Source organism: Stegostoma tigrinum, chromosome 29 (genome assembly GCF_030684315.1).
Source record: "Stegostoma tigrinum isolate sSteTig4 chromosome 29, sSteTig4.hap1, whole genome shotgun sequence".
Classification (NCBI taxonomy): domain Eukaryota; kingdom Metazoa; phylum Chordata; class Chondrichthyes; order Orectolobiformes; family Stegostomatidae; genus Stegostoma; species Stegostoma tigrinum.
Genome location: NC_081382.1, coordinates 37255952 through 37283753, shown reverse-complemented (window position 1 = coordinate 37283753; position 27802 = coordinate 37255952). Strand labels below are relative to the sequence as shown.

The 27802-nt window shown below is 45.9% G+C and overlaps 1 protein-coding gene across 8 annotated transcripts in view; it reads right to left on the bottom strand.

Moving 5' to 3' along the window:
• Positions 1 to 2179: 2179 nt before the first annotated feature.
• Positions 2180 to 27802, bottom strand: part of LOC125465332 (dynamin-1) — a 284914-nt gene continuing 259291 nt past the window's right edge. For 4 of the 8 annotated variants that reach the window (XM_048558669.2, XM_048558667.2, XM_059638373.1 and 1 more), the window contains 2 exons: positions 17084 to 17124; positions 4674 to 4900 (listed from right to left, as the gene is read on the bottom strand). In XM_048558669.2, coding sequence (XP_048414626.1) covers positions 17103 to 17124 — 22 coding nt within the window. In that variant the 3' untranslated portion in view covers positions 4674 to 4900; positions 17084 to 17102. Of the gene's footprint in view, positions 2730 to 4673; positions 4901 to 17083; positions 17125 to 17594; positions 18012 to 27802 lie in introns of those variants that run through there. The other 4 variants (XM_059638370.1, XM_059638372.1, XM_059638375.1 and 1 more) reach the window with 4 other exon arrangements.

The following is a 27802-nucleotide window of genomic DNA, read 5'->3' as shown; positions in this document are numbered from 1 at the left end:
TTAAGTCATCATTGGACAAGCATATGGACATACATGGAATAGTGTAGGTTAGATGGGCTTCAGATCGGTATGACAGGTCGGCACAACATCGAGGGCCAGAGGACCTGTACTGTGCTGTAATGTTCTATGTTCTATGTTCCATCAGAGGACATGAACCTCAGTTCTTTAGTACTATATTGTCGTTCCCTATATTTTCTGCAATTATTCATGGCCTCACACATTTGTACCCAACAGCAACAGTTCCAGAGTAACACCTACCTGTGTGCCAATCCTTCCAGTCCCATAAAGGAAGTTCTCTGTCTTTATTGACTGTGATTCCCATTCAGTTGTATCTGGCATTGTGACTGAAACAAACCTACAGCAACATGGGTGACTCTCCAATGATCTGTGGATGGCCAAGCAAGCCACTCACATTTTTAACTCTACAGAAAGGTCAGTAAGGGATTTAGTAATGGAAGACTCTGTTAGCATCGATGTAGGCACTGGAAACAATAATGGGACCCCTAACTCTATTAACCTTGTGAAGTCATTGCTACCAACATCTAGGAGCTTTTGTCACAACTGTAGGAGATTTCTGTCAAGGAGCGGCCTGATATCTTCATACTCATAGAATCTTCAAACAACGCTACCATCGCCATCCAGTCCCACAGGCAAGCAGAGGGGCTGGCAGAGTGGTGTCCAGACAGGAAGGAGCTGGTCTGGCAATGCTCAAGGCACCCGACAAAGTTTCACGATTCCTATAATACTTAGAGTCATACAGCACAGAAACATACCCTACGGCCCAACTTGTCCATGCCAGCCAGGTGTTCTAAATTGAACTAGTCCCATTTGCCAGCATTTGGCCTATATCCCCCTAAACCTTTTGTATCCATGCACCTGTCCAAATACCTTTTAAATGTTGTAATTTTACCAGCCTCTACCACTTCATCTGGCAGCTCATTCCATATGCGCACCATCCTCTGTGTGAAAGAGCTGTCCCTCAGGTCTTTCTCCCTTCAGGCCTTAAACCTTATGCCCTCATCTTCACCTTAACTAAGCCGCAATGGTTTTATAAACCTCTATGAGATCACCCCTCAGCCTCCTACGCTCCAGGGAAAACAGTCCCAGACTATCCAGCCTCTCCTTATAACTCAAAGCCTCCATTCCCAACAACATCCCGATAAATCCTTTCTGCACCCTCTCAAATTTAATAACATCCTTCCTGTAGAAACTTACCTTTCTTGCTGCTGGACTTTAGATTTTCCTCAATGTTTTGTTTCACGTCCATATCTTCTCTTCATTCAGATGCAATTCCAACATTTTTCTCTTTTTACGTTGCCCTCCTGCACTCCTTACTTGTTTGTTCTGTAAACCGTGACCTCCGAACTGCTCACCGTCCTGACTCGGAAATATATCGGTGGATCACAATCCTGGAGCTGTATCCCTGACAGTATTGTGGGTGTACGCACACCAAATGAAGTGGTTCAAGGCAGCTCATGACCACCTTCTCAAGGGGCAACTGGGGGCAGTCAATAAATGCAGCACCAGCCAAAGCCAACATCCTATGAACGAATAAAAACATAAATGCCCCATTTGATCAATCCTACAGTTATGTGGAGGTGCTGGTGCTGGGCTGGGGTTGACAAAGTCAGAAGTCTCATGATACCAGGTTATAGTCCAACAGTTTTATTCAAAAGCACAAGCTTTCAGAGCACACTTCCTTCATCAGGTGAGGAGCAGTGCTCAGAAAGCCTGTGATTTCAAATAAACCTGTTGGACTACAACCTGGTGAGAACAACAAGAACTGCTGATGCTGGAGTCAGAGGTAACACAGTGTGGAGCTGAATGAACACAGCAGGCCAGGCAGCATCAGGAGCAGGAAAGCTAACATTTTGATTCAAGAGATAGTGGGAACTGCAGATGCTGGAGAATCTGAGATAACAAAGTGTGGAGCTGGATGAACACAGCAGGCCAAGCAGCATCAGAGGAGAACAAAAGCTGATGTTTCGGGCCAGATGAAACGTCAGCTTTTGTGCTCTTAAGATGCTGGTTGGCCTGCTGTGTTCATCCAGCTCCACACTTTGTTATCTTTTGATTCGAGACCCTTGTGTGACTTCTGACTTAATCCTACTGTAGCTCAGGCCTGACAACTTGAGGTGAAAGCGTGAGAGAACAAAGAGACAGCTCTGGGTCATGGACCTCCACAAAGACACAGCTTTATTTAAATAGAGGAGGCTTTGATTACACAGATATGACTCTTTTTTCGTATTTGCCACAGGTCACTTTCAAAGCATAAATACACAGATTTAATTTATTTCACCATGAATATCATATACATAGATTTCAAATCAAAGGCCTGTATACCAGATATTTATTGTATTAATATATACCATCACGGTTTGATTTAAACTAAAACACTACACAGGAACATGACAGGTTCAATAATGTTTCTCCCTGAAACACACTTTAACACACGGAAGAAAATTTACTTGTCACACTATTACTGAATGGTTATTACAGAGCGCTGAAAAATAGAAGTTATCCAGCAGGAGCGACAGTTCCTGGATATGTGCAAGAGCAGATTATGCAGACATTAGAGCACAAGATATATATATTTATATATTTATATGACTTCCTTTCAGAATGGACAGGATGCTGAGGAGACTCGATGCACAGCAAGCGAAAACAGACTGGGATTTCAAAGCGGGACACTGGGCTCCCGGTTCTCAAGGGACTACCACTTAGTTTGCCTGAAAGTAAGGGAGACACAGAGAGAGAACATAACAGAGAGAGAGAGAGGAATAATCAAGCCAGTAATAGTTATTTAAATCAGTGCAAGCCCAGCTGGAAAAGTACCAGAATGGGATGAACGGCTGGGCAGACCGGACTGTGAGCTATGTTAATAAATGGATAATCTGGGAAAATAGAGCACGATTTTCACAGTATTGTTCCAGTTTTTTGAGTGAACTTTGCTCCCAGAAGGAAGTGGAATTTCTCCTGTTTTCCATATTTCTTCAAAAAAAAACAACTGCTCACAAGCTCCATGAGTGCTTTTTGTGAAAAAATGGGAGACTTTTCGCAGATGAGCCCCCACCCCCCCGCCCCCCCCCCCCCAATCTTGGTGTCGAGTCCTCTCTGCTCCAGTCAGTGAAGGGTTAAAGACCACACAGCCCTTCACCCCCATGTAGTATCCCCTTGCTGCACCAAGAAGCCTTCCTTCCACTTCACAACTGCTGAGTTTCTCCAGCACTTTCTGTTTCCATCAAAGGAAATGATGACTTGGCCACTGATCAATCGTGATCAACTGAGGATTCATAAATGCAGTACGGGGTGGATTGTTTTTTGGATAACCAGAATGCCACTCAATGAGCCAGCATCCAGACTTGTATTAGACTCTCTAACACCACATCACCCTCCCGTGTCACCCCATGTAAATGTATGAATGGAAAATTGGATTCTTTCAGAAGTGGACATTTCCCCAACCACCCATCATCCCTTAATTCCCTTGCCCCTAGGTGATCAAAACCCTTGGTGCTAGACTCTACAGTGTGTCAACTATAGTGAACAAGAAAAGCCTGTATCCCACATTTACTGTATAGTCAAATGCCAGGAATTTTACAAAATGCTGGGTCTTTGGTCTCAGTTGCAGTCCAGTCTTCAATTCTGGGCACCACATTTTAGGAAGGAGAGCATTTCAGCCTCATGGAGGATGCAGAAAGATTTATTAGAATGTCCCAGGGGTTGGGGATGTTGCATAGAGAAAGACGAGACAGAAACTGAGATTTGTTCTCCCCAGAGCAAAGAAAGTTAAAGGGAGATTGAGCTAAGGTGTTCAAAATGACCAGGTGTTTTGATTAGAGTAAATGAGGAGAACAAAAACAGAAGTTGCTGGAAAAGCTCAGCAGGTCTGGCAGCATCTGTGAAGGTTAAAAAAGTTAACATTTCGGGTCCGGTGGCCCTTCCTCAGAACTGTTCTGAGGAAGGGTCACTGGACCCGAAACATTAACTCTGTTTTTTTCCTTCACAGATGCTGCCAGACCTGCTGAGCTTTTCCAGCAACTTCTGTTTTTGTTCCCGAGTTACAGCATCTGTAGTTCTTTCTGTTTTTATTTAGTAAATGAGGAGAAACTGTTTCCATGAACAGGAAGGTCAAAAGTCTGAGAACACAGACCAGAGGAAATTAATTTGCAAAAGGGGAGAGTGGAGATGGGGTTGTGGGGGAGTTTTTTTTAATGCAATAAGTTGTCATGAAGTGGAATGTTCTGCCTGACAGAATGGTGCATGTGAAATTAATCGTTGCTTTCAAAAGGGAATTGGATATATATTGATGGAAATGTTTAAACATTGCAGGGCACTGGGCTAACAGCAATGGCAGTGTGACTAAATGGCAACTCTTTCAAAGTGTCAACAGAGTCACTGAGAACGAAATAGCCTTTGTGCGATATGTTTGGCCTGGACTGGTTGGACCAAATGGTCCATTTCCGTGCTGTATGACTCTGTCATTTTGAATTTTATACCAGCTCCTGGATTATTCATTTTTCTCTCTTCCAGACTTGGGAGACAGTGGCAGGCAGTCCAAAACATAAAACACTCTTTTTCTTAAAAAAAAACAAGAATGTGGAATTTTTTTTTTCCTTTAACAGTCTGAGCTTTTCTATGAACAAACACAGAGAAATATCAAAACCAGCAACTAGTCAAGATCAGAAGCTTTACAAAAGACAGGGTTACAGAGCAAGAGTTTGCAGGATACAAGAAGAGGTGAGCAAGTAGGCTATTCATGTCTGTGTACAAGACAGCACTCTCACAGCTAACAGCTAGCACCAGAAATGTGACCCTGCTGTTTCTGCCACACTCAGCTCAGCTGGTCCAGGTCCAGAAATGGTGGCCACCGAAAATGGTACTCACGACCCATCACTGCAAACTGTGTGAAAAAAGACAAGAGAAAGGGAGAGTGGGAGAGAGGGCGAACACTTCAAGCGATCAGAACCGTGCGGACAATTTCCACGTGTAGGCCCAGCATGTCGCACACCAAATTTGTCCAGGAGTGGCTTTGTTTACCGCTGTGTCAGATAGGAACTACATCTGGGAGTGGGGTGGGGGAGGAGAATTCATATGAGGGAGACAGACACTGGGATGCCCACTGCCATCTCAATCCTGCCAGGAAGTTGAGATATTCTTTTTTAACACAGGTAATGTGTTCAACCTATCTGGTGACATTTCCCTCATGAAGATAGTCCCACTTCCTTTCGTCCCACCAAAACAAATGAATAAAAACTGAAGGTCACCCAAGTATTTACATAGCCCACGTGGAAAGAGGTCGGATTGACTGAACACAAAATTTAGCTTGGATCAGCGGGGCCTGCAGTAACAGAATATATTGCATTCTATTAAATGCATTGTACTCATACGCGCCATTTTTCTTAATGCATTTGAATGTATGCTTTATAAATACATTTACATACATAAATACATTTACACACATATGCAAGTTGATAATGCACTTGACTAACAAGAGGTCACAGTCAACAGAAGACTGTACGTCTAGGCTACACTGACACATAAAGAGGCAGGAGAGTGGGGGAGGGGAGGGCAACCACTGGCCGACCCCCTAACATCGCCCCAGCCCCACCCCAGGGAGATGCACTGAAATCTAGAAGGCACAGGCAATGGGTGTTTGGTTAGGCAAGGTTAGGATGCAAAAGGAAAGAAATAAACAAAAAGAAAACACACACACACAAAATGTCAGTCAACCGTCATGGCACAGGACGTGATTTCACCTGCCTGGGTCTCAAAATGGACACCGACTCGCTGGAAAGATCTTTAGGGAATGGAACACTGAATGGCCACCATTGTGGGTTTTGAAGGCTGCCTGCCGGAGCTAGGCCTCGTTTGTCAGGTTAATCCTAGAGAAGGGCTGTCTCTGGCCAAATCACATCCCTCACTTAAAGTGGCTTTAAGAGTTGAAGAGAATGGACATGACTGGTGAATATAACTCTCCGAGCGGACAGGCGCTCATGCTGTAATATGTGCCACAGTTTATAACACAGCCTTGTTAACAGTTGCTGCTCTAGCTATTTTGAGGAGGGCTTACCAACCAAGCAGATAATGATGGTTCAGTGGTCTATCCCATGGAATATTGCTGTAAATTGCTTTCACCTTTCTTTGCCATCCAGGTACTAACTGGCTTTTCACATCACCTGGGAAGTACTGTGCCTGTCCCGCCAGCCAAATACCCCAAACAAGACTTTACTCTGGGCTAAAGGTGATACTGCCTGACAATTTCAGAAAGTGACCCATTTCTTTGGTCAATGTATTCCGGGTGGGGAGAGGGGAGCAAGTGTGAACACTAGCTAGGACTGATTTACCCATAGGACGACCAGAAGTGTGCACACCCAAAACCCTTAGACATTCATGATTCCCATGAGCAATGGCTAGAGGCAAAACAAAGGCAACACTGAGGCATAGACTAACGGCCACAAACACACCATGTTAAAGGTCAGCTCAAATTTGGGATGCTCAACAAAGCCAACTCTCAGCATTTTTTTTTTGCTTAGTTCGTCCAAAAATGTTGGGCATAATATTCCCCTTCCCTGGAGTTGGTGAGAGAGAGTGATAATGGGGCACATTAGTCCTGGAAAGAAACTCAGGCCTTTCACGCCATTTCACTAATTATCCTCTGGGTGAGAGGTCCATGGGCAACATTCTTGACCCATCACCAATTAAAGGCCTTTAAGTGGTCAACAAATGGCCCCAACTGGCTAACTCCATGATCACCTGCTACCCCAGTTGGCAGGCGGGCAGGAAGGCTGACTAGTTTGCCAGTGGAAAACTATGCCAAAGGTGCCTGGTATGTTGTCAGGAGTTGGGAGGTGGGGTGCTGCTGCAATGCCCCAGTCTGGGAGCAACCAGGTAGGTAAAGGGTTGGTCCTGGAAAATCACCCCCCTGCCCTTGCCTCTGACTCTGGCCCCTTCACCCCCAACTTGGCCACTGGATCCCCTAAGAAGGAGGCCTCAACAGCTGGACTTCGGGACCAAGAAACTGCTGAGCTCTGATTGGCCAGCAGCTTTTGGGCACCAGTGTCAAGGCCCATGATTGGTCAAATGCTACACACTTACCTGTCAGCTCCGACTGAGATCATTATGGAATTACTGTATGTGTTTCCTCAGTGATTGGGGTGGTACATTAGTTGGCATCTAACACACTTCCCCTTCCCCCACATATAGACAAGTAAAAGTGGGAAAACTGAGTAACTGGGTTAAATCTCCATGGATACCACAAACTGTCTAACAACTCTTATAAATGACCAATATGTCACAAGTGATCAACATGACTGACCAACACAGAATGTCTCACAGTATCCAATGCACACTATTAGATTCAGGATGTTTTATCAACGGCATTAAATACTATTAACCAGCGACCCTATACTTTGTGGTATAGGTTGTTAATAATTTGTTCAGTTAAAGGGCCTCTATCATTATGCCCCCAGAATAAAAGCACAATAACTCTAATCCCCTATGTGTTTACATCTCATAAAACATTCAGAATGACTTTCAATGTGAATGTAATGCAGGGGATCACCTTTAGATTCAGGGAGAGTTATAATCTGTGATCTATTTGGGGAAAAAACTCAAACAGAGCCTCATGCAGACTTGGATGTGGTTTCAAGTAAGGTTAGCCTGGAAACGAGTTATTTTAATTTTAATTTTAAATAAATTGACGAGAAGCTCCGTATAGATGTAAAAGGTGGTATAGCACTGAGCATTCATAAAGACACAAGCACAAGCTAATGAACTCCAACACACGCAGTCATAGTTAGTTGATTCAGCCAGGTCTCAGGCTGGAAGCTCAACGACAGCCTTTCATATTCCACATCCTGGGATCAGATCCATCTAAGGTAAAGAGATCGTTAAGTCCTGAAACAGCAGCAACCTTATGCTATCCATTATCATCACCATTTGGTAATATCTCGATCAAATTGCTTGGTTGCTATCGGGAACATAAGCCTGAGGCCTAATTTGGGGTCATGACTGACTGGAGGAGCTCAAATGCTCATTCCAGGCTGATAAAGCGAGTACAAATCTGCAATGAGGACTCTCAGTCATACAGACCTTTTAAAAACAGAATTAAAGTGACCCCAGATGTTGCACGGGACTTTGTAGATAAATTTTTAATTAAGCCAATATGGCAGCCATTAAGGAAGGCAATGTAGAGTTCAAGGGAATTCCAGGATGTACAGCCCAGGGACAGCAGCAAATAGGAGGGGGGGTGGGGGGAGGATGCATAAGAGATCAGAGCCACCTCTGAGAGTTCTTTTTGGGGTTGGGGAGGGTGTGAGTGCTACCAGGGTGGGGGGCTAATATGGAAGTAGGACAGGTCATGAAAGGATAAGAATATTAAGTCTAAGGTGTTGATGGATTTGGGAACTGGTAGATCAGCAAGGACAGGAGTTGGTAGAGAATACAATGTGGACAGGAGAGTCTTGAATGAGCTCAAGTTTACAAAAGTGGGGCAGGATGCAAAGCCAGACAAGAGATCTGTGGGGTAGCTGAATCTGAAGGTGATGAAGATGTCAATGCGTGTTTCAGCAAGTAGTTGAGCTGAAGTGAGGCCAGGGTCGCGTAGTAATAGATAAAATCAGGTAGGCCATATTGGAGAAGATATGGAGTTGAATACCCAGCTCAGGAGCACATCAGACACTTAGCTGCTGAATTTCAGCAGTGATTGGCCAAGTGATAATACTGGTGAGTTTCATGGAGCGTTTCTCTCCACAAGCCCTGGCGAGTTTCCTAAACTTGCCTCTTTACCTATGCGCCACATCTCTGTGACACCCCACTCATCACCCTCTCCCAAAAATGGTCACAACTCCTGGGACAACTCAGGATTCCCCATGTTGATGCTGTCTTTAAAGGCCAGCTGAGTCATTCCTTGGTATTCCCCGCACAGTTCCCGTCAATCGCCCTAGCGCAGTGGGATCCGGAAATCCTAGTAGAGGCGAGGGTAGAACGTGGTCCCTATCCATGAAGCAAGCCCTGAGAAGTTGGTAACTAATAGAGATGTGGAGGACTGAGCAGTGAGCTAAAGTGACCAAGTACACGCACTGACGTGTGTGATCATGAAACTGCCTTGTTTCAACGCTGACAGTGGGAGAATTTTTTTAAATTCATTCACAGGATGTGGGTGTCACTGAATGGGCCAGCATTTAATGCTCATCTTCGACTGTTAAGAATTAACTGCACTGTAAGGATGGCAGTTTCATTCCTTGAAGGACATTAGTGAGCCAGATGGGTTTTTGAAACAATCAACATTGGTTTCACGTTTATTATTACACTCTTAATTCAAGGAAAATGAATGAATTGAATTCAAGATCAAATTCCACCATCTACCTTGTCAGGATTCCAACCTGGGCCCTCAGAACATTACCAAGGTCTCTGGATTAATGGTCTAGTGGTCATAGCACTAGGCCATCACCTCCCATAATGGGAAACAGCATATCACTGAGGTAAGTTTAGGTAGTAATGAGATGTTAATACATGCTAATAGGGCTCTTGTCGCTCACTAGATGAGAATCCCGCTTCGCCATTCAACACCTGGTTGGAAAACGGGACTTCTTGATCCCAATTTTGTCATTGTGGCCCATGTTGTTTATGGACTGGGAAAATTCTGCTGCAACCGGTCAGGCCCAGGAGTCAAAATGAATTTAAGTGCGAGGGAGCAAGGTTTGCAATGAGGCCTAGAGACATTGGTTTCAGATGTCCCAACCTCAACTGGTGGAAACTGATCCAAAACGGGACATCAGACATAAGAAAACACCAAAGCAATGGATGGGTCAAGACAGGTATAGTTGGACGCTGTTTACATATACTGGGAAGCTGGTCCCATGCCTGCAGATGTTATGACAAAGGGACAATGTTTAGATGTGGTTGGTAAGGACAGGCACCTGGGGAACATATATGGGTAATGGACAGGGAGTGAATGTCATTGCTGGAGATTTGTTAAGACTGTTTCGACAGGAGTGGAACTAGTTGAGTGCAATCCCACTGAATTGGACAACAAAGATTTTCAAAAGACATGCAGGACAATTTTTCTTTTACACAGGGAGAGGTTTATGGTCGGAATGAACTTCCAGAGGAAGTGGTGGATCCTGCAATGTTTAAAAACCATTTGGGTAAGTACAAGAATAAGAAATGCATATAAGGATATGAGCCAAGGGCAGGCAGGTGGGACTACTTTAGTTTGAGATTACGGTTGGCGTGCACCGGTTAGGCCAAAGGGTCCATTTCCGTGCTGTATGACTGTATGACACTGTAACGAAGGAGGAGTGTGTGACTGACATGGACAAAGACAGCAGAGAGACTGCGAAGGGGTAATGTATCACAGTCATGGGTTTGGATTGTTTTGGTCCCATGGGAGGACCCTGACCCTAATCTGAACTAGACAGACTCAAATAGAGAGCTGCAGGAAATATGAGCATGGGCTGGGTCAGCTACAACAAGGCCAAAGTCTTTGGGGGCCGAAAGCAAGATTGGAGATGAGCCAACAGTTTACAAGGACAGAGGGTTTAAGTTTGGACTCTTTAAAAGGGTGGTGCCATTTTTTACATAACCATTCTTAGGATGTGGGCATCACTCGGATTTACAGCATTTATTACCCATCCGTGATAGTGCTGGAGAAAGTCTGGAAAACGTTGCTGTCATGCAGTGATAGTCCTCTCTGTACTGTTGATCACGAAACATAACCTGTAATGATGAACGAGTAATGATACATCGCCAAGCTGAAGTGTTATGTGACTTGGAGGGACAATTGGAGGTGTCCCCTTGAATGTCTTCCACTGTCTATTTAGGTGATAGCACCTGTGAGTTTCGAGTGTAAAGAAAGCTTAGTGGGTTACTACAGATCATCCTGAGCTCAGAGAATCATTCACAATGGTATGAGGGTCAACACTGGCTGGTGGGCGTCTGTGGTTTATTACATGTGCGGTAAGGGAAGCAGGAACTAGGATTCCCAGAACAGATGAGCTATGGCAAGTGTGAAGAGCGATGGGAGAGAAACCAGAGAGAACTGCAAATCAGGACTATGGTAGAAATGAAGAAATAGTTTGCCTGTTAACGTAATACCCTCCAATACCAATAGCGAATCTTCGTCTATCTCAGGAGTTTTAAACTTTGGTTCACAGCATCGATAAACCCATGAAATAATTTAAACACTGCAAATAGGATTTGTCAAAGAAAACATTAAGTCATTCTTTCAAAAAGAATCTTCTGATTGTAATCACTCACTGATATAATGCTCAACTTATGGAATAAAGCACCATTAATGTGCATTTGGTCCAAGATTGTAGTGTGCAGAGGCTGGAGTATCAGAGTTACATCTGAAATAACAATCATTGTTCAGCGTATTATTTAAATGGGACGAGTCTGCACATTTCTCACACCCTTGCACATGAATCACCAGAAGTTGATGTGAAGATGCAACAAGTAATTAGGAAGGCAAATGAAATGCTGGGAGAGATAGTAGGAACTGCAGATGCTGGGGAATCTGAGATAACAAGGTGTAGAGCTGGATGAACACAACAGGCCAAGCAGCATCAGAGGAGCAAGAAAGCTGACATTTTGGGTCTAGACCATTCTTCTGACCCGATTGGGTCTAGACCCGAACGTCAGCTTTCCCGCTCCTCTGATACTGCTTGGCCTGCTGTGTTCATCCAGCTCCACACCTTGTTATCTATAAATGAAATGCTGGCATTTGTGAGTTTAAAAGTGAGGAATTCTTTCTACAACTGTACAGAGAATTGGTCAGACCACACCGAGTGTACTGTGTCATCCTCCTTAAAGAGGGATAGATTTGCTTGCTTTAGAAGCAGTTCAGAGAAGGTTAATAAGGCTAATTCCTGGGATAAGGGGTTTGTCTGACAAGTACACAGTGAGCAGATTGAGTCAACGTTCATTGGAGTTCGGAAAAATGAAAGATGATTTTTTGAAACACATAAAATTCAGAGGGCGCTAGCCCTAACCCTATGGACTGGGTAGACTGTGTGAATGTTCATTCCCCAGACAGAATCTGGTCTGAGGAGGCACGGCTTCAAAATAAGTGCTCTTTCTACTATAACAGAGATGAGGAAGAATATCATTAGCATTGAGAAGAGTGAAGGCTGGGTCATTGAAAATATTTAAATTGAGACCAATTCTTGATTGACAAAGGAGTCAAGGGTTATGGGGTCAGGAAGGAGAATGGAGTTAAGATCACCATCAGATCAGCCGTGGTGTTATCGAATGGTAGAGCAGACACGATGGGCCAAATGGACTATTTCTTATGCTCACTCGCAACGGGGGAGGACAGAATATTGTGTGAGCTGCAACAGGAAGCCTGGAGTTTATTCTCAACCCTGGATGAAATGTGATATGTGGACTCTTTCTGTGCACCTCCAACATCTCCCCCAGCCCACCCCATAAAGCCACGTGCCAGTCATTCAGAAAATTTACATGCGAGCAAGGAGTGAAAACGCAGCTAATTTATTTTGGGAAATTCCTCATTCCTTTCTCTCCCCAGAAACCATTTCTGAAGACCACAGATTTGCCATTCAGGAAAAGGATTTACATTGCACATTAATATTTGCTGCTTCCATCGGATTCTGCAAGGTGACGTGTGAGAATGAGCTGCTGGCAACCTATTTTATCAACCACCAGGGACTAAGTGTCGCCAATGATTGGGTTCACTTTGGTCTGGGACCTTGCAGGAAGTATGACTACCTTTTACATTCTTCCAGCAACGTATCTACAGACAGCCAGAGTAAACAGTGGGCATCACACACATGCATTGTCCGTAAGGAGTTGATAAAGGTGACCGCGGATGGAAATCAACAATGAAAATGCAGTCAACACAACACAATGAAAGTAAGGTACCATTGAGATTCTGTTTCAGGATTAATTCTCAAAATGAACCCATGATCCAAGGAAATGCTTTCCTTTTAGTGCCACTCAGTTGATACTGGATCAAGCCCTCATCTTTTCGTGGCATTTTGGACATCTCCTCAATTATTGATCCAGGCCATCCCATTTGAATCCTGGTGAGGAGGCACTTTGGCATGGTAAGATGGTGAAAGGAACCACGTAAATGGACGTTCCGTTCATCGCCCTTCTTTCTTCCCTAGCGATGGTGCCTGTCTCCTCTGCTTATCTCAGTCAGTTTTAAACTCAGCACCAGATCAGCCTGAGGGTACGGGAAGGGGCACAGACTGTGAGATCCTCGCTCCTCAATGGCAGGCTGGAATCTAAATTCTCAACCAATTCTCCTCTAGTCTGAACCCAAATTTAGAAGAGACAGTCCCACCAAATCAAAACGTCAATTTTCCACAATGTCCTGAAGGAGCTTAATTTTGTTTATTGCAATGAGCCACTGAAGGTGCAACTGACGTGGTCCAATGCTTGGATTGTTCTGATGTGAGTAGGATTGGTGGGAATCCCAGAAGCCTTCTTTTCACTGCCTGACTCTACACTGAGTCATCGTACAAAGCCAAATGTGCTGCCTGACTCTAGTCTCTGTGTCTCCTCCTGTTCATACAATCCCCGTAGTGTGGGAGCAGGCCATTTGGCCGATGGAGTCCGCACCAACACTCTGAAGAGCATCCCATCCAGACTCACTACTGTCCATCCTATCTCTACGTAACCCATGGCCAATCCACCCTAGCCTGAACATCTATAGACTGTAGGAGGAAACATGCGTAAACTCCACGCAGACAGGCACCTAGGGGCAGAATTGAACCCAGATCCCAGGTGCTGTGAGGCAGCATTGCTAATACTTGAGCCATCATACCACATCAGGTTGCTACATTCAATTCTAACACTTTCTGAAATGAGATTTAATAAGAACTGCAGAAGCTGGAGAATCCAAGATAACAAAGTGTGAAGCTGGACGAACACAGCAGGCCAAGCAGCATCTCAGGAGCACAAAAGCTGACGTTTCGGGCCTAGGCCCTTCATCAGAGAGGGGGATGGGGAGAGGGTTCTGGAATAAATAGGGAGAGAGGGGGAGGCGGACCGAAGATGGAGAGAAAAGAAGATAGGTGGAGAGGAGAGTATAGGTGGGGAGGTAGGGAGGGGATAGGTCAGTCCAGGGAAAACGGACAGGTCAAGGAGGTGGGATGAGGTTAGTAGGTAGGAAATGGAGGTGCGGCTTGAGGTGGTAGGAAGGGATGGGTGAGAGGAAGAACAGGTTAGGGAGGCAGAGACAGACTGGGCTGCTTTTGGGATGCAGTGGGGGGAGGGGATGAGCTGGGCTGGTTGTGTGATGCAGTTGGGGAGGGGACGAACTGGGCTGGTTTTGGGATGCGGTGGGGGAAGTGGAGATTTTGAAGCTGGTGAAGTCTACATTGACACCATTGGGCTGCAGGGCTCCCAAGCAGAATATGAGTTGCTGTTCCTGCAACCTTCGGGTGGCATCCTTGTGGCACTGCAGGAGGCCCACAATCGACATGTCGTCTGAAGAATGGGAGGGGGAGTGGAAATGGTTCACAACTGAGAGGTGCAGTTGTTTATTGCGAACCAACGGAGGTGTTCTGCAAAGCGGTCCCCAAGCCTCTGCTTGGTTTCCCCAATGTAGAGGAAGCCACATCGGGTACAATGGATACAGTATACCACATTGGCAGATGTGCAGGTGAACCTCTGCTTAATGTGGAAAGTCATCTTGGGGCCTGGGATAGGGGTGAGGGAGGAGGTGTGGGGGCAAGTGTAGCACTTCCTGCAGTTGCAGGGGAAGGTGCCGGGTGTGGTGGGGTTGGAGGGGAGTGTGGAGCGAGCAAGGGAGTCACGGAAAGAGTGATCTCTCCGGAAAGCAGACAAGGGTGGGGATGGAAAAATGTCTTGGGTGGTGGGGTCAGATTGTAGATGGCGGAAGTGTCAGAGGATGATGCGTTGTATCTGGAGGTTGGTGGGGTGGTATGTGAGAACGAGGGGGATCCTCTTAGGGCGGTTGTGGTGGGGGCGGGGTGTGAGGGATGTGTTGCGGGAAATGCGGGAGTCCACTGTGGGGGGAAAGTTGCAGTCCTTGAAGAGCTTGGACATCTGGGATGTGCGGGAGTGGAAAGCCTCATCCTGGGAGCAGATGGGGCGGAGGCAGAGGAATTGGGAATAGGGGATGGAATTTTTGCAGGAGGGTGGGTGGGAGGAGGTGTATTCTAGGTAGCTGTGGGAGTTGGTGGACTTGAAATGGACATCAGTTACTAGTGGTTGCCTGAGATGGAGATGGAGAGGTCCAGGAAGGTGAGAGATGTGTTGCAGGTGAACTTGAGGTTGAGGTGGAGTTGGTGAAGTGGATGAACTGTTCGAGTTCCTCTGGGGAGTTTCTGAAATGGGCCACTTTTCCAATCACACTTCAGTACAGCTGCAAGGATTTCTTTGGTCAGTTGCATCATGGTTAGTTACAGAGGAAAGCTCCCTCCACCCACTAAGCACCTCAGCAAGAAAGTCTACAGTCTCTTTATACCTGTACTAGCTGTCTATCGGTTTGAGTGCTGTTCTTAGTGTCGAGTAGTTTCCATTTTAACCTTTAGGGAAATGGGGTGAGAATGCTTGAACCTCATTTCACATGGTCACTCATAATCACTGCCCAGTGTCAAAGCCCAAGTCTCACACGTTCAAAGCAGGATCTAATAGACCCCAGTTTCTCATTCCATGAGCAAAAGTATTAATGTTTAAAGGGCAGTTTATCTGCAACTGGTTTAACAGGAAATTTGATGCCATTGTCTCCACAAACACATCAGTGAGACAAACTGGGAAAATGACTGATTGTCACAAATGGTGGAACGAGATGGTTAAGTGGGAATTGTGGCCAAGATTGGAAATGAGTGGATTTATTTCCCAAGTGGAGCCCATGGCTTTAGGAAAGCTGTTGAGTTAGAGCACTAGAAGGATGAGGTCAATGGGTTGAATGGCCTTTTCATGTCCTTGACTTTATCTTATGCCATGTTCCTGATCTATGCATTACACCTCCAAGTACCATACAAAATGAACAGACCAATTCATTTAACACAGTGACAGGTACGGGCACAATACTCCAAGATACAGACACTGTTAGTCTCACATACAAAGAATGCACTGGCAGAGTTGTCTAAAATGTTTCTTTTCTTTGGCACCAGTTGACATTTGTGAAATTTTAATCCCTCTCTAACCCTTGCCAGTGATTTATGTGTTAATCAATGGCGTTCAAGCCAACTTGCCTGTGCCTTGATGATGTTTTGTCTTGGGTCTGGGTTTCTCATCATTCCAGCTCTGGCAAATGGCAGGGTCTCATTGTTATCTGGGTTAGGGAGAGATGCACCAAACAACTCTTCTAATGAATCAATGCTGCAATGTGCAGGCTCCCTGGGAGCAGACAGGCAGCGGTTTTTAGATACTTTCCCCAAATCGGACTGTTAGGAAATATTATTACACACCTCTAGGAGCAGCTGGGGCTTGAACCTGGGTCTTCTGGGTCAAAGGCAGGCACGTTACCACTGCACACAAGAGCCCTAAGGCAGTGGGGTTTTTACGGTTGTACACTTATTGATCAATGAATAAGAGGTGGCGATACAATCAGGAGTGACAACCTGAGCCATTTTTACTCATGTCCAATCGCGGGGCAGGAGTGTGGTGGATGCAGAAAGTTACGGGAGCTGGGTGCACTGACCCTGAGCCAAGTGCGTTCACAGTGAAAACAACACAAAAAGAACTAAATGTCAACCGCTACCAGAGAAAGTGGAAACACTGACAGAGGACGCGAGCACATTTGCACATTACAATAAACACAGTTTATGAATAATGGCAATCCTCTGTGCCACCATGATCCTAAAGTGGTGCTCACATTCTGTTCTATTACGGGGGTGGGTGAATGACTGAGTGCAGGGTGAGACTAAAGGCACTGTCTTTACCAGCAGAGAGAGGAAGCTGTGACAAAGCATGTGTGACACAGAGATATTTTCACAATGCTGTAATGCAAACTACAACACCACGCCACACCCGTACTCATCACTGCTCAATAAAATCAGTGCCACTTTACATGGAGGTGTGAGGAGCAATGGTCATGCAAAGCACAGCAGAGGAGGTGGTGTTAATGAGCTGTGGCACGTACCAGTCGAGAGTTAATGTCCTCAAGGGTCACTTATTGTTATTCTGAAAGATAATATCAAATAAAGATGGCAGATGGGCAAGGTCAAAGGTTACAGATCATGAAAACAGAAGTGCACATGAGCAGCTCTCCCTTTCTCTGGTTAATTTTCCATTGCACAAACAAGCCCAAACCAAAGCCCTCACCAGCCAGAGGTACAGGTGCCTAGAGAGGACAGACATTCATTGCCTGGGCCAGTGTTATTCCACAACCTGATGTAACGACACCAAACTCTTGGCGTAGGCTGTGCTCCCGGGCTGTGTCCTGCTCCAGAGGTATTCCGAACAGCGCTCCCAATACACCACCCCATAGCGTGGCTGCCAGTCAGTGCGGTCAACTCGCCATACACTCAGCTCCTGGTTTCTGGCCTTGGACAGATGCCAAGTGGAAGCCAAGCACTCTCCCAAGAGAAGCTGATGAGGTTGTGGTTTTGGGGGGGGGGGGGGGGGGGGTGGTGGTGGTTGGGAGTGGAGGAACTACAAGTCTGATTTTTCTGTCAAACTATAGGTCCTCTTTAGCTGTCATGTGGCCTGTCCGGAGACTAGGATAACTCCTGCACCTTCTCACTGAACAGCAAGAACCAATGGGAACAACAGCACTGTTCTTACAATATCTCACACAGAATGTGAAAGGACCCCCAGAAAGTAACAGGTGAAGAGTGATATTTTGCAAGTCCCCCTCCTTGCCCCAACAGGCTGTGATATGAATCTCACTGGTCTAGACATTGCTTGCCTTTTTCGCAAGTTTTGGTGATGTGTGTCAATGTTTCCTGATATGACGATGCACATTACATAGCAAGGCAATTTACAGAACCTGGATGTTTGTCCCCTGTAGGAACCCATACTGGTCCTAGAGCAGTTCAGTCCAGGTCAGTTAGAACCCTTGCCGGTCCCTGCGAAAACAAAAGTTTGGTTATTACTAACACCGGTAATCTGCAACCTCTTTAGGAGCAACATGTTTGTTTTTCTTAGAGATAGTAAGAACTGCCGATGCTGGAGTCAGAGACAACACAGCGTGGAGCTGGAGGAACGCAGCAGGCCGGGCAGTATCAGGAAAGCTGATGTTTCGGGTGGGGGCCCTTCTTCAAAAATGGGGAACGGGAAGGGGGCTCTAAAATAAATGGGGTGGGGGGACTGCTGATAGCGTGTAGGTACTGTGTTATCATGTTAACACTGCGATGTCCCATGTTTGTTTCTCTCGTAAGTCTGTCCCAGGGACACACACCATCACTTGGTGCTAAGGAATGGAAATGTTGCTTAAAAGAAGGGTGAAGCTTTTCATCTTGCACTCATCAGGATGGAAACAAACAAAAAAATTTTTATCTTCTGCCTTTGTTTCAAAAGGCTGACATTTTCTTTTGCTATTGTCCTGATGATTGAACGATAAAAACATGTTCCTGCTTTCAGGAATAATGTTTATTTCCCCTTCACAAACCTCTGCCTTCCCAATCTCTCCAAAAGGCATTAACTCCTCAATTGAGGTTGTACTCTCAGTCATGTACCTCTTTCTGCCTCCTTGCCCAAGTGACTATAGTTCGTGCAGGAGACTGACAGCAAGCTCTAATTTGGAACATGCTGTTTGAAAGGATGGTGGAAGCAGATTTAAGGGTAACTTTCCAAAGGAGGTTGGATAAATATTCAAAAAGGGTGGAGAAAGAAGTGACAGGGCTATGGGGAAACAGCAGGAGTGTGGGAGTAATTGGACAACCCAACTAAAGAGCCAGTACAGGCATGATGGGCTGAATGGGCTTCTATGTCCTCAGTCATACAATCATACCACACTGAAACAGACCCTTCGGAACAACCAGTCCATGCTGACCATAATCCCAAATTTAACTAGTCCCACCTGCCTGTGCTTGGTCTATATTCCTCCAAACATTTCTGATTCATGTACTCAATTCTAATGTCTTGTAAACGTTATAGCTGTAGTTGCATCCACCCCTTCCTCTGGCAGTTCATTTCACACATGAAGCACGCTGTGTGTAAAAAAGCTGCCCTTCATGTTTTGTTTAAATCTTTCTCCTCTCGCTTTAAGAATATGCCCCCCTTAGTCTTGAAATCCCCCACACAAGGGAGAAGATATCTGCTATTCACCTGATCTATACCCCTCATGGTTTTATAAACCTTCATTAGGTCACCCTCAGCCTCCCATCCTCCAGTTAAAAAAGTTCCAGCCTATCTAGCCTCTCCCCAGAACTGAAACGCTCCATTCCCAACAATATCCTGGTAAATCTTGTCTGGCCCCTTTCCAGCTCGACAATATCCTTCCTACAACTGGGCGGCTGGAACTGGACACAGTTCTTCAGAAGAGGCCTCAACAATGTCTTGTACAACCTCAACATAACTCATTTACTCAAAGGTGTAAGCATTGAAGTCAAGCATGCTAAATGCCCTCTTAACCACTTGTCTATATGTGATGCTTATAAATTCAGGTGTAAGCAGGCACATTGACTGGAGGGATTACTTTGTTAAGACTAACCTTGACAGATTAATTATGTCTGATAGTATCCTGGTTGTACTAGCTGTGAGCATGAGTGAGAATAGTGATCGTCAGGTCTAATGCAGGTCACAACTATACAACCCAAGTCCACAATCCTCACTCCCTGAAACCTGAAAGCCAGGAGAGACCAGGGGTTGAACCTGTGACCCTCCAGTTCACAGTTAGTCACTGGAAAAAGGGACTGACTTAAGAGAGACAGTGAGAACTGCAGATGCTGGAGTCAGAGATAACACGGTGTGGAGCAGGAGGAGAACAACAGACCAGGCAGCATCAGAGGAGCAGGAATGTTGACATTTCGGGTCGGGACCCTTCTTCAGTCCCGACCCAAAATGTCAACTTGCCTGCTCCTCTGATGCTGCCTGGCCCACTACGTTCCTCCAACTCCACACTGACTTAATTGAGCTCAGTTTCACCCAAGTAACGTTAAACAAGCACATCAACTTACAAATAAGTGCACTGCTTGTCAAAGATTCCCAAACCTCAGATTGATCTGATGGTTTAAGTCATAACTGGGGTGTAATCACTGTAAAATGCAGAATTTAAGACATACCTTCCTGTCAGGTTGGCGTGTGCTGTGATTTACGAACAACCCAGATTCTATAACTGCGGTGACCAACCAGCAACAGTTAATCCCCAGGTACCCCCCATCCTCCTCTCGTTTTTTAAAATTCTCAAGGCACTGGCTCAAGGTCACTGACACAGGCCAGACTCCTTCCGCCTCAACCTCAAGGTCACCATTCTTCACGCCAGCCAGCTATTTGACCAAGTGGTGCAGCATAAGCAAACTGAACCTGACCCACAGGACATCCATGGGTCTAGAGGCATTGAAAACACACACACACACACACACACACACACACACGCAATCACACACACACAAACACACACACACGCACACACAAACACACACACACGCGAACACACACATACATGCACACACACACACACACTGAAACACACACGCGCACAGACACACACACATGACCACACACCAACACATACATGGACACACAAATGCGCGCACACACACACACACACACACACACACACATACAATTTTCTGGAAGCTGTTTTAAAAATAAGTTTCAAAGGGTATTGGATAAATAAATAAGGGGAGCACTGACAGGACGACTTTGAAAAAGAGGGAAATGGGACTAATTGGATAAAATTCCAAAAGTCGAAATAGCGATAAATGGCACAAATCTGTATTGTTTTCACAGCAAATCTACTTCTAGCCCTCACTGAAACCAAAACCTCTTTGAACTAGTTCTGAGATATCGAAGTGTTGACCTGAATGAACACAGCAGGCCAAGCAGCATCTTAGGAGTGGGAAAGCTGACATTTCGGGCCTAGACCCTTCTTCAGAGAGGGGGATGGGGAGAGGATTCTGTAATAAATAGGGAGAGAGGGGGAGGCAGACCGAAGATGGAGAGAAAAGAAGATAGGTGGAGAGGAGAGTATAGGTGGGGAGGTAGGGAGGGGATAGGTCAGTCCGGGAGGACGGACAGGTCAACGGGGCAGGATGAGGTTAGCAGGTAGGGACTAGACGTGCAGCCTGAGGTGGGAGGAGGGGATAGGTGAGAGGAAGAACAGGTTAGGGAGGCAGGGACGAGCTAGGCTGGTTTTGGGATGCAGTGGGTGGAGGGGAAGAGCTGGGCTGGTTTTGGGATGCAGTGGGGGGAGGGGACGGACTGGGCTGGTTTTGGGATGCGATGGGGGAAGAGGAGATTTTGAAGCTGGTGAAGTCCACATTGATACCATTGGGCTGCAGGGTTCCCAAGTGGAATATGAGTCGCTGATCCTGCAACCTTCGGGTGGCATCATTGTGGCACTGCAGGAGGCCCATGATGGACATGTCATCTAAGGAATGGGAGGTGGAGTTGAAATGGTTTGCGAATGGAAGGTGCAGTTGTTTATCGAACCGAGCGGAGGTGTTCTGCAAAGTGGTCTCCAAGACTCCGCTTGGTTTCCCCATTGTAGAGGAAGCCACAACGGGTACAGCGGATGCAATATACCACATTAGCATATGTGCAGATGAACATCTGCTTGATATGGAAAGTCATCTTGGGGCCTGGGATGGGGGTGAGGGAGGAGGTGTGGGGGCAAGTGTAGCACTTCCTGCGGTTGCAGGGGAAGGTGCCGGGTGTGGTGGGGTTGGAGGGCAGTGTGGAGCAGGCAAGGGAGTCCCGGAGAGTGTGGTCTCTCAGGAAGGCAGACAAGGGTGGGGATGGAAAAATGTCTTTAGTGGTGGGATCAGATTGTGAATAAGGGTCCCTGGACTAGAAACGTTAACTTCTGGGTCTCTCTCCCCGCAGATGTTGCCAGACCTGCTGAGTCTCTCCAGCAATTTCTGCTTTTGCTTCACATTTCCAGCGACCACGGTCCTTGATTTTATTCTATGCTTCAGCTTTTCCTTCCATCTCCTTCTATTCATTCACAATTAACCTGATCAACCAAACCTTCATGAGATTGTTTAGACAATACACCTATGTTAATTAACTAAAATAAAAGGCTTGATCATTCAGTTACTGGTGGTGACAGGGAGTTCCGAAGATGTTTGAATACTGTGAGATGAAAGAAGTCGAGCTGAGTAAGTGTGAAATGGTCCCTGCTTATTTAGGGGTTTTGATGCACTCGATATATCGCACAAGTAACCTTAATTGTTAATATTGTGTCTCATGTACACCGAGTGCCACACAGTGAGAGTTGCACGGGTGATGGGATGTGATGTGAAGTAGCTATTATGTAAAACTACATGAGCATTGCAGAACTAAGAAACCATTTTACAAAGCCATTCATCTTGCACTCATCAGGACAATTCACAAGAAACACCAAAGTGAAAACAACAGTGTATGCATTTTCACTTTACAGCGCTACAGAAAAGATGTCATCAAACTTGAAAGGGTGCAGTAAATATTTACAAAGATGCTGCCAAGGTTGGAGGGTTTGAGCTACAGGGAGAGGCTGAATGGGCTGGGGCTATCTTCCCTGGAGCATCAGAGGCTGAGGGGTGAGCCTATAGAGGTTTATAAAATCATGAGGGGCATGGATAAGGTGAAAATTCAAGGTCTTATCCCCAGTTTTCCCCGGAGTCCGAAACTCAAGACATAGATCATAAGATACGGGAGTGAAAATTAGGCCATTCGGCCCATCAAGTCTGGTCCACCATTCAGTCATGGCTGGTAAGTTTCTCAACTCTATTCTCCCACCTTCTCCCCATAACCTTTGATCCCTTTGACATATCTTTCTCTGTCTTAAATATACTCAATGACCTGGCCTCCACAGCCTTCTGTGGCAATTAATTCCATAGATGCCCCACTCTCTGGCTGAAGAAGTTTCTCTTTTTCTCCATTCTGAAGGGTCTTCCCTTTCATCTCAGGCTGGGCCCTTGGGCCCTAGTTTCTCCTGCCAATGGAAACATCTTCCCAATATCCACTCTGTCCCGGCCACTCAGTATTCTCTAAGTTTCAATTAGATCCCCCCTCACCCTTCTAAACTTCATCAAGTATAGATCCAGAGTGCTCAAACGCTCATATGTTAAGCTTTTCATTCCTGGGACAATTTTCATGAACATCTTCTGGGACCGCTCCAGGGCCAGTACATCCTCCCTGAGATATGGGGCCCAAAACTGCACACAATACTCCAAATGTGGCCTGACCAGAGCCTTAAAAAGCCTCAGAGGTACATCCCTGTTTTTATATGCTAAGTCTCTCGAAACAAATGCTAACATTACATTTGCCTTCCTAACTTCCAACTCAGCCTGCAAGTTAATTTTCAGAGAATCCTGGTCAAGGACTCCCAAGTCCCTTTGCACATCAGATTTCTGAATTTGCCTTCCGTTTAGAAAACAGTCCATGCTTCTATTCTCCTTATCAAAGTGCATGTCCTCACACTTTCCAACATTGTACTCCATCTGCCACTTCTTTGCCCACTCTCCTAACCTGTGCAAATCCTTCTGCAGCCTCGCCACCTCCTCAATACTACCTGTCCCTCCACCTATCTGTGTATCATCTACAAACTTAGCCAGAATACCCTCAGTTCCTTCATCTAGATCATTAATGTATAAAGTGAAAAGTTGTGGTCCCAACAGTGACCCCTGTGGAACACCACTTGTCACTGGCTGTCATCCTGAGAAAGACCCCTTTATCCCCACTCTCTGCCAGAGATACAATCTCCTATCCATGCTAGCACCTTCTCTCTAACACCCTGGGCCCTTATCTTACTCAGCAGCCTCTTGTGTGGCACCTTATCAAAGGCCTTCTTGAAGTCAGGTAGATAACATCCATTGGCTCTCCTTGGTCTACCCTGCTCGTTACTTCCTCAAAGAATTCGCACAGATTTGTCAGGCATGACCTCCCCTTGATGAAACCATGCTGACTTTGCCCTATTTTACTATACACTTCCAAATATTCAGAAATCCCATCCTTTACAATGGACTCAAACCGCTTACCAACGACTGACGTCAGGCTAATCGGCCTGTAATTTCCCATATTTTGCCTTGGTGCTTCTTAATCGGGGGTGGGGCTTACATTAGTGATTTTCCACTTCTCTGGGACCCTCCCCGACTCCAGGGATTCCTGAAAGATCACTGCTAACACCCCATACCGCTTCAGCTATCTCCTTAAGAAGTCTGGGATGTAGTCCATCTGGTCCTGGTGGTTTATTCATGTTCAGACCTTTCAGTTTTTCTCCCACCTTCTCCTTGATATTGGCCACCAGACTCGCCTCTGCTCCCAACTCTCTTGAATTTTTGAGATATTACTCAAGTCTTCCACCATGAAGGCTGATGCAAAGTACTTGCTCAGTTCTTCCACCATTTCTTTGTTCCCCTTTACTACTTCTCAAGTGTCATTTTCCAGCAGCCCTATTTCCACTTCTGCCTCTCGTTTGCCCTTCATTTATCAAAAGAAACTCTTGCAATCTTCTTTTATATTACTGGTTAGCTTACCCTCATATTTTAATCTTCTCCCTCCTTATTTCTTTTTTAGTTTTGCTCTGTTGGTCTTTGTAGGTTTCGCAAGCCTTTGGCTTCCTATTGCCCTTCGCCATATTATATGCTTTCTCTTGTGCTCTTGTGCTGTCCCTGACTTCCCTAGTCAGCCAATGGTTGCCTCATTATCCCTGTATCATGCTTCTGTTTCCTCAGGATGAATTTTAGCTATGTCTCCTGAATTACTCCCAGAAACTCCTGCCATTGCTGATCCACTGTCTTTCCTGCTAGGCTCCTCTTCCAGTCAATTCTGCCCAGCTCCACTCTCATACCTCCGTTGTCGCCATTATTAAGCTATAATACCGCTACATCTGATTCTACCTTCTCCCTCTCAAATTGTGGAGTAAATTCTATCATCTTATGATCACTGTCTCCTCAGGGTTCCTTCACCTTAAGCTCCCTTATCAAATCTGCCTCATTGCACAGCGCTAAATCCAGTATTGCCTGTTCCCTTGTGGGCTCCACCACAAGCTGCTCCAAAAAGCCATCTCGTAGGTCTACAAAATCATGAGAGGCATAGACAGGGTGGATAGCAAAAAGCTTTTTCCCAGAGTGGGGGACTCAGTTACTAGGGGTCATGAGTTCAAAGTGAGAGGAGGAAAGTTTAAGGGAGATATGCGTGGAAAGTTCTTTACACAGAGGGTGGTGGGTGCCTGGAACGCGTTGCCAGCGGAGGTGGTAGACGCAGACCCGTTAGCGTCTTTTAAGATATATTTGGACAGGTACATGGATGGGCAGGGAGCAAATGGACACAGACCCTTAGAAAATAGATGACAGGTTAGACAGAGGATCTTGGAGGGCCGAAGGGCCTGTTTCTGTGCTGTAAGTTTCTTTGTTCTTTATTTGTTTTGTAGATATTCCACAAATTCCTTTTCTTGCGATCCACTACTAACCTGACTTTACCAGTCCACCTGCATATTGAAATCCCCCGTGATCACTGTAACTTTGCCTTTCTTACACATCTTTTCTATCTCCTGGTGTATCTTGTGTCCCATATCCTGACTGCTGTTCGGAAACCTGTGCATAACTCCCATTATGTTTTTTTTCAACCCCTGCAATTCCTCAATTCAACCCACACAGATTCTACGTCATCTGACCCTACGTTGTTCTTTGCTATCCATTTAATTCCATTTCTTACTAATAAGGCAACACCTCCTCCTCTGCCTACCTGCCTGTCTTTTCAACATCCTTGGATATTTAGCTCCCAATCCCGATCCCCTTGGAGCCACGTCTCCACCCCGTTATACCTGCCAAACATAATCTGCACCACAAGCTCATTTACCTAATGGCTTATACTGCGTACATTCAGATACAACACCTTCAGTCCTGTATTTAGGTTTCCTTCCCCATTGTCATCCCTCTACCCAAAGTGCTTGAAGTTAGTTTCCTAACCCTTTCCAAACATCCTGTCCTATTTCGTGATGTGGAGGTGCCAGTGTTGGAGGATGCAAAAAAAAAAAGGAGAAGGAAAGAAATCACTTTATTGTGAAAAAGATTTCCATGGATTCGATGGTGCAAGGTTGGGAATGCTGGGAATCCTTAAGGAACCTCATGCCGTTCTGCAGTCACTGACCACTGCCATCACCAAACAAATAGCAAGTCCTCACAAAGCAAGATCGCTTGGGTTTGAGTTTCAGGTTAGTGTCATCAGGTCATAGAGTTTTTACAGCAAGAAAGAAGACCCTTCAGCCCACTGAAAGAACTTCAGCCTGAGGGATTACTAACCCAGTGATGTGACCACGACTTCAACATTTCAGTTTAATTTACAGGGAGTGCTTAACCCAGCTTCAAATTAAGGACATACCCTGCTAAGAGAAGTTATGAACACACATTCTGGATGTTGAGGCCCAGAGTTCAAGTCCCACTGGCTCCAGAGGTGCGTCATAACTTCTCTTGATCAGACACAAGCACTGCATCATATTACCCCTTAACACAAGAAGAAGAAACTGCAGGATTCAACGTTTCCGCAAAAACATGGATTTGAACACAGGTGGGTCGATCCTGTGAGAATGGCCAACAGATGGCAGTGTAGGAGAGCACTCAGCTTTCACTGGCAATCAAAAAACAAAACTTAGTCACAAAGAGACCTTCACTCCATATCTCACTCAGTCACTGAGGCACCTTCACTCCACATCTCACTCAGTCACTGAGGCACCTTCACTCCACATCTCACTCAGTCACTGAGGCACCTTCACTCCACATCTCACTCAGTCACTGAGGCACCTTCACTCCACATCTCACTCAGTCACTGAGGCACCTTCACTCCACATCTCACTCAGTCACTGAGGCACCTTCACTCCACATCTCACTCAGTCACTGAGGCACCTTCACTCCACATCTCACTCAGTCACTGAGATCTTCACTCCACATCTCACTCAGTCACAAAGAGACCTTCACTCCACATCTCACTCAGCCACTGAGGCACCTTCACTCCAGATCTCACTCAGCCACTGAGGCACCATCACTCCATATCTCACTCCGCCAATGAGGCACCATCACTCCATATCTCACTCCGCCAATGAGGCACCATCACTCCATATCTCACTCCGCCACTGAGGCACCATCACTCCATATCTCACTCAGCCACTGAGGCACCTTCACTCCATATCTCACTCAGCCACTGAGGCACCTTCACTCCATATCTCACTCAGCCACTGAGATCTTCACTCCATATCTCACTCAGTCACAAAGTGATGTCACTCCACATCTCACTCAGCCACTGAGGCACCATCACTCCATATCTCACTCAGTCACTGAGGCACCTTCACTCCATATCTCACTCCGCCACTGAGGCACCTTCACTCCATATCTCACTCCGCCACTGAGGCACCTTCACTCCATATCTCACTCAGTCACTGAGGCACCTTCACTCCATATCTCACTCCGCCACTGAGGCACCTTCACTCCATATCTCACTCAGTCACTGAGGCACCTTCACTCCATATCTCACTCAGCCACTGAGGCACCTTCACTCCATATCTCACTCAGCCACTGAGGCACCTTCACTCCATATCTCACTCCGCCACTGAGGCACCATCACTCCATATCTCACTCAGCCACTGAGGCACCTTCACTCCATATCTCACTCAGCCACTGAGGCACCTTCACTCCATATCTCACTCAGCCACTGAGATCTTCACTCCATATCTCACTCAGTCACAAAGTGATGTCACTCCACATCTCACTCAGCCACT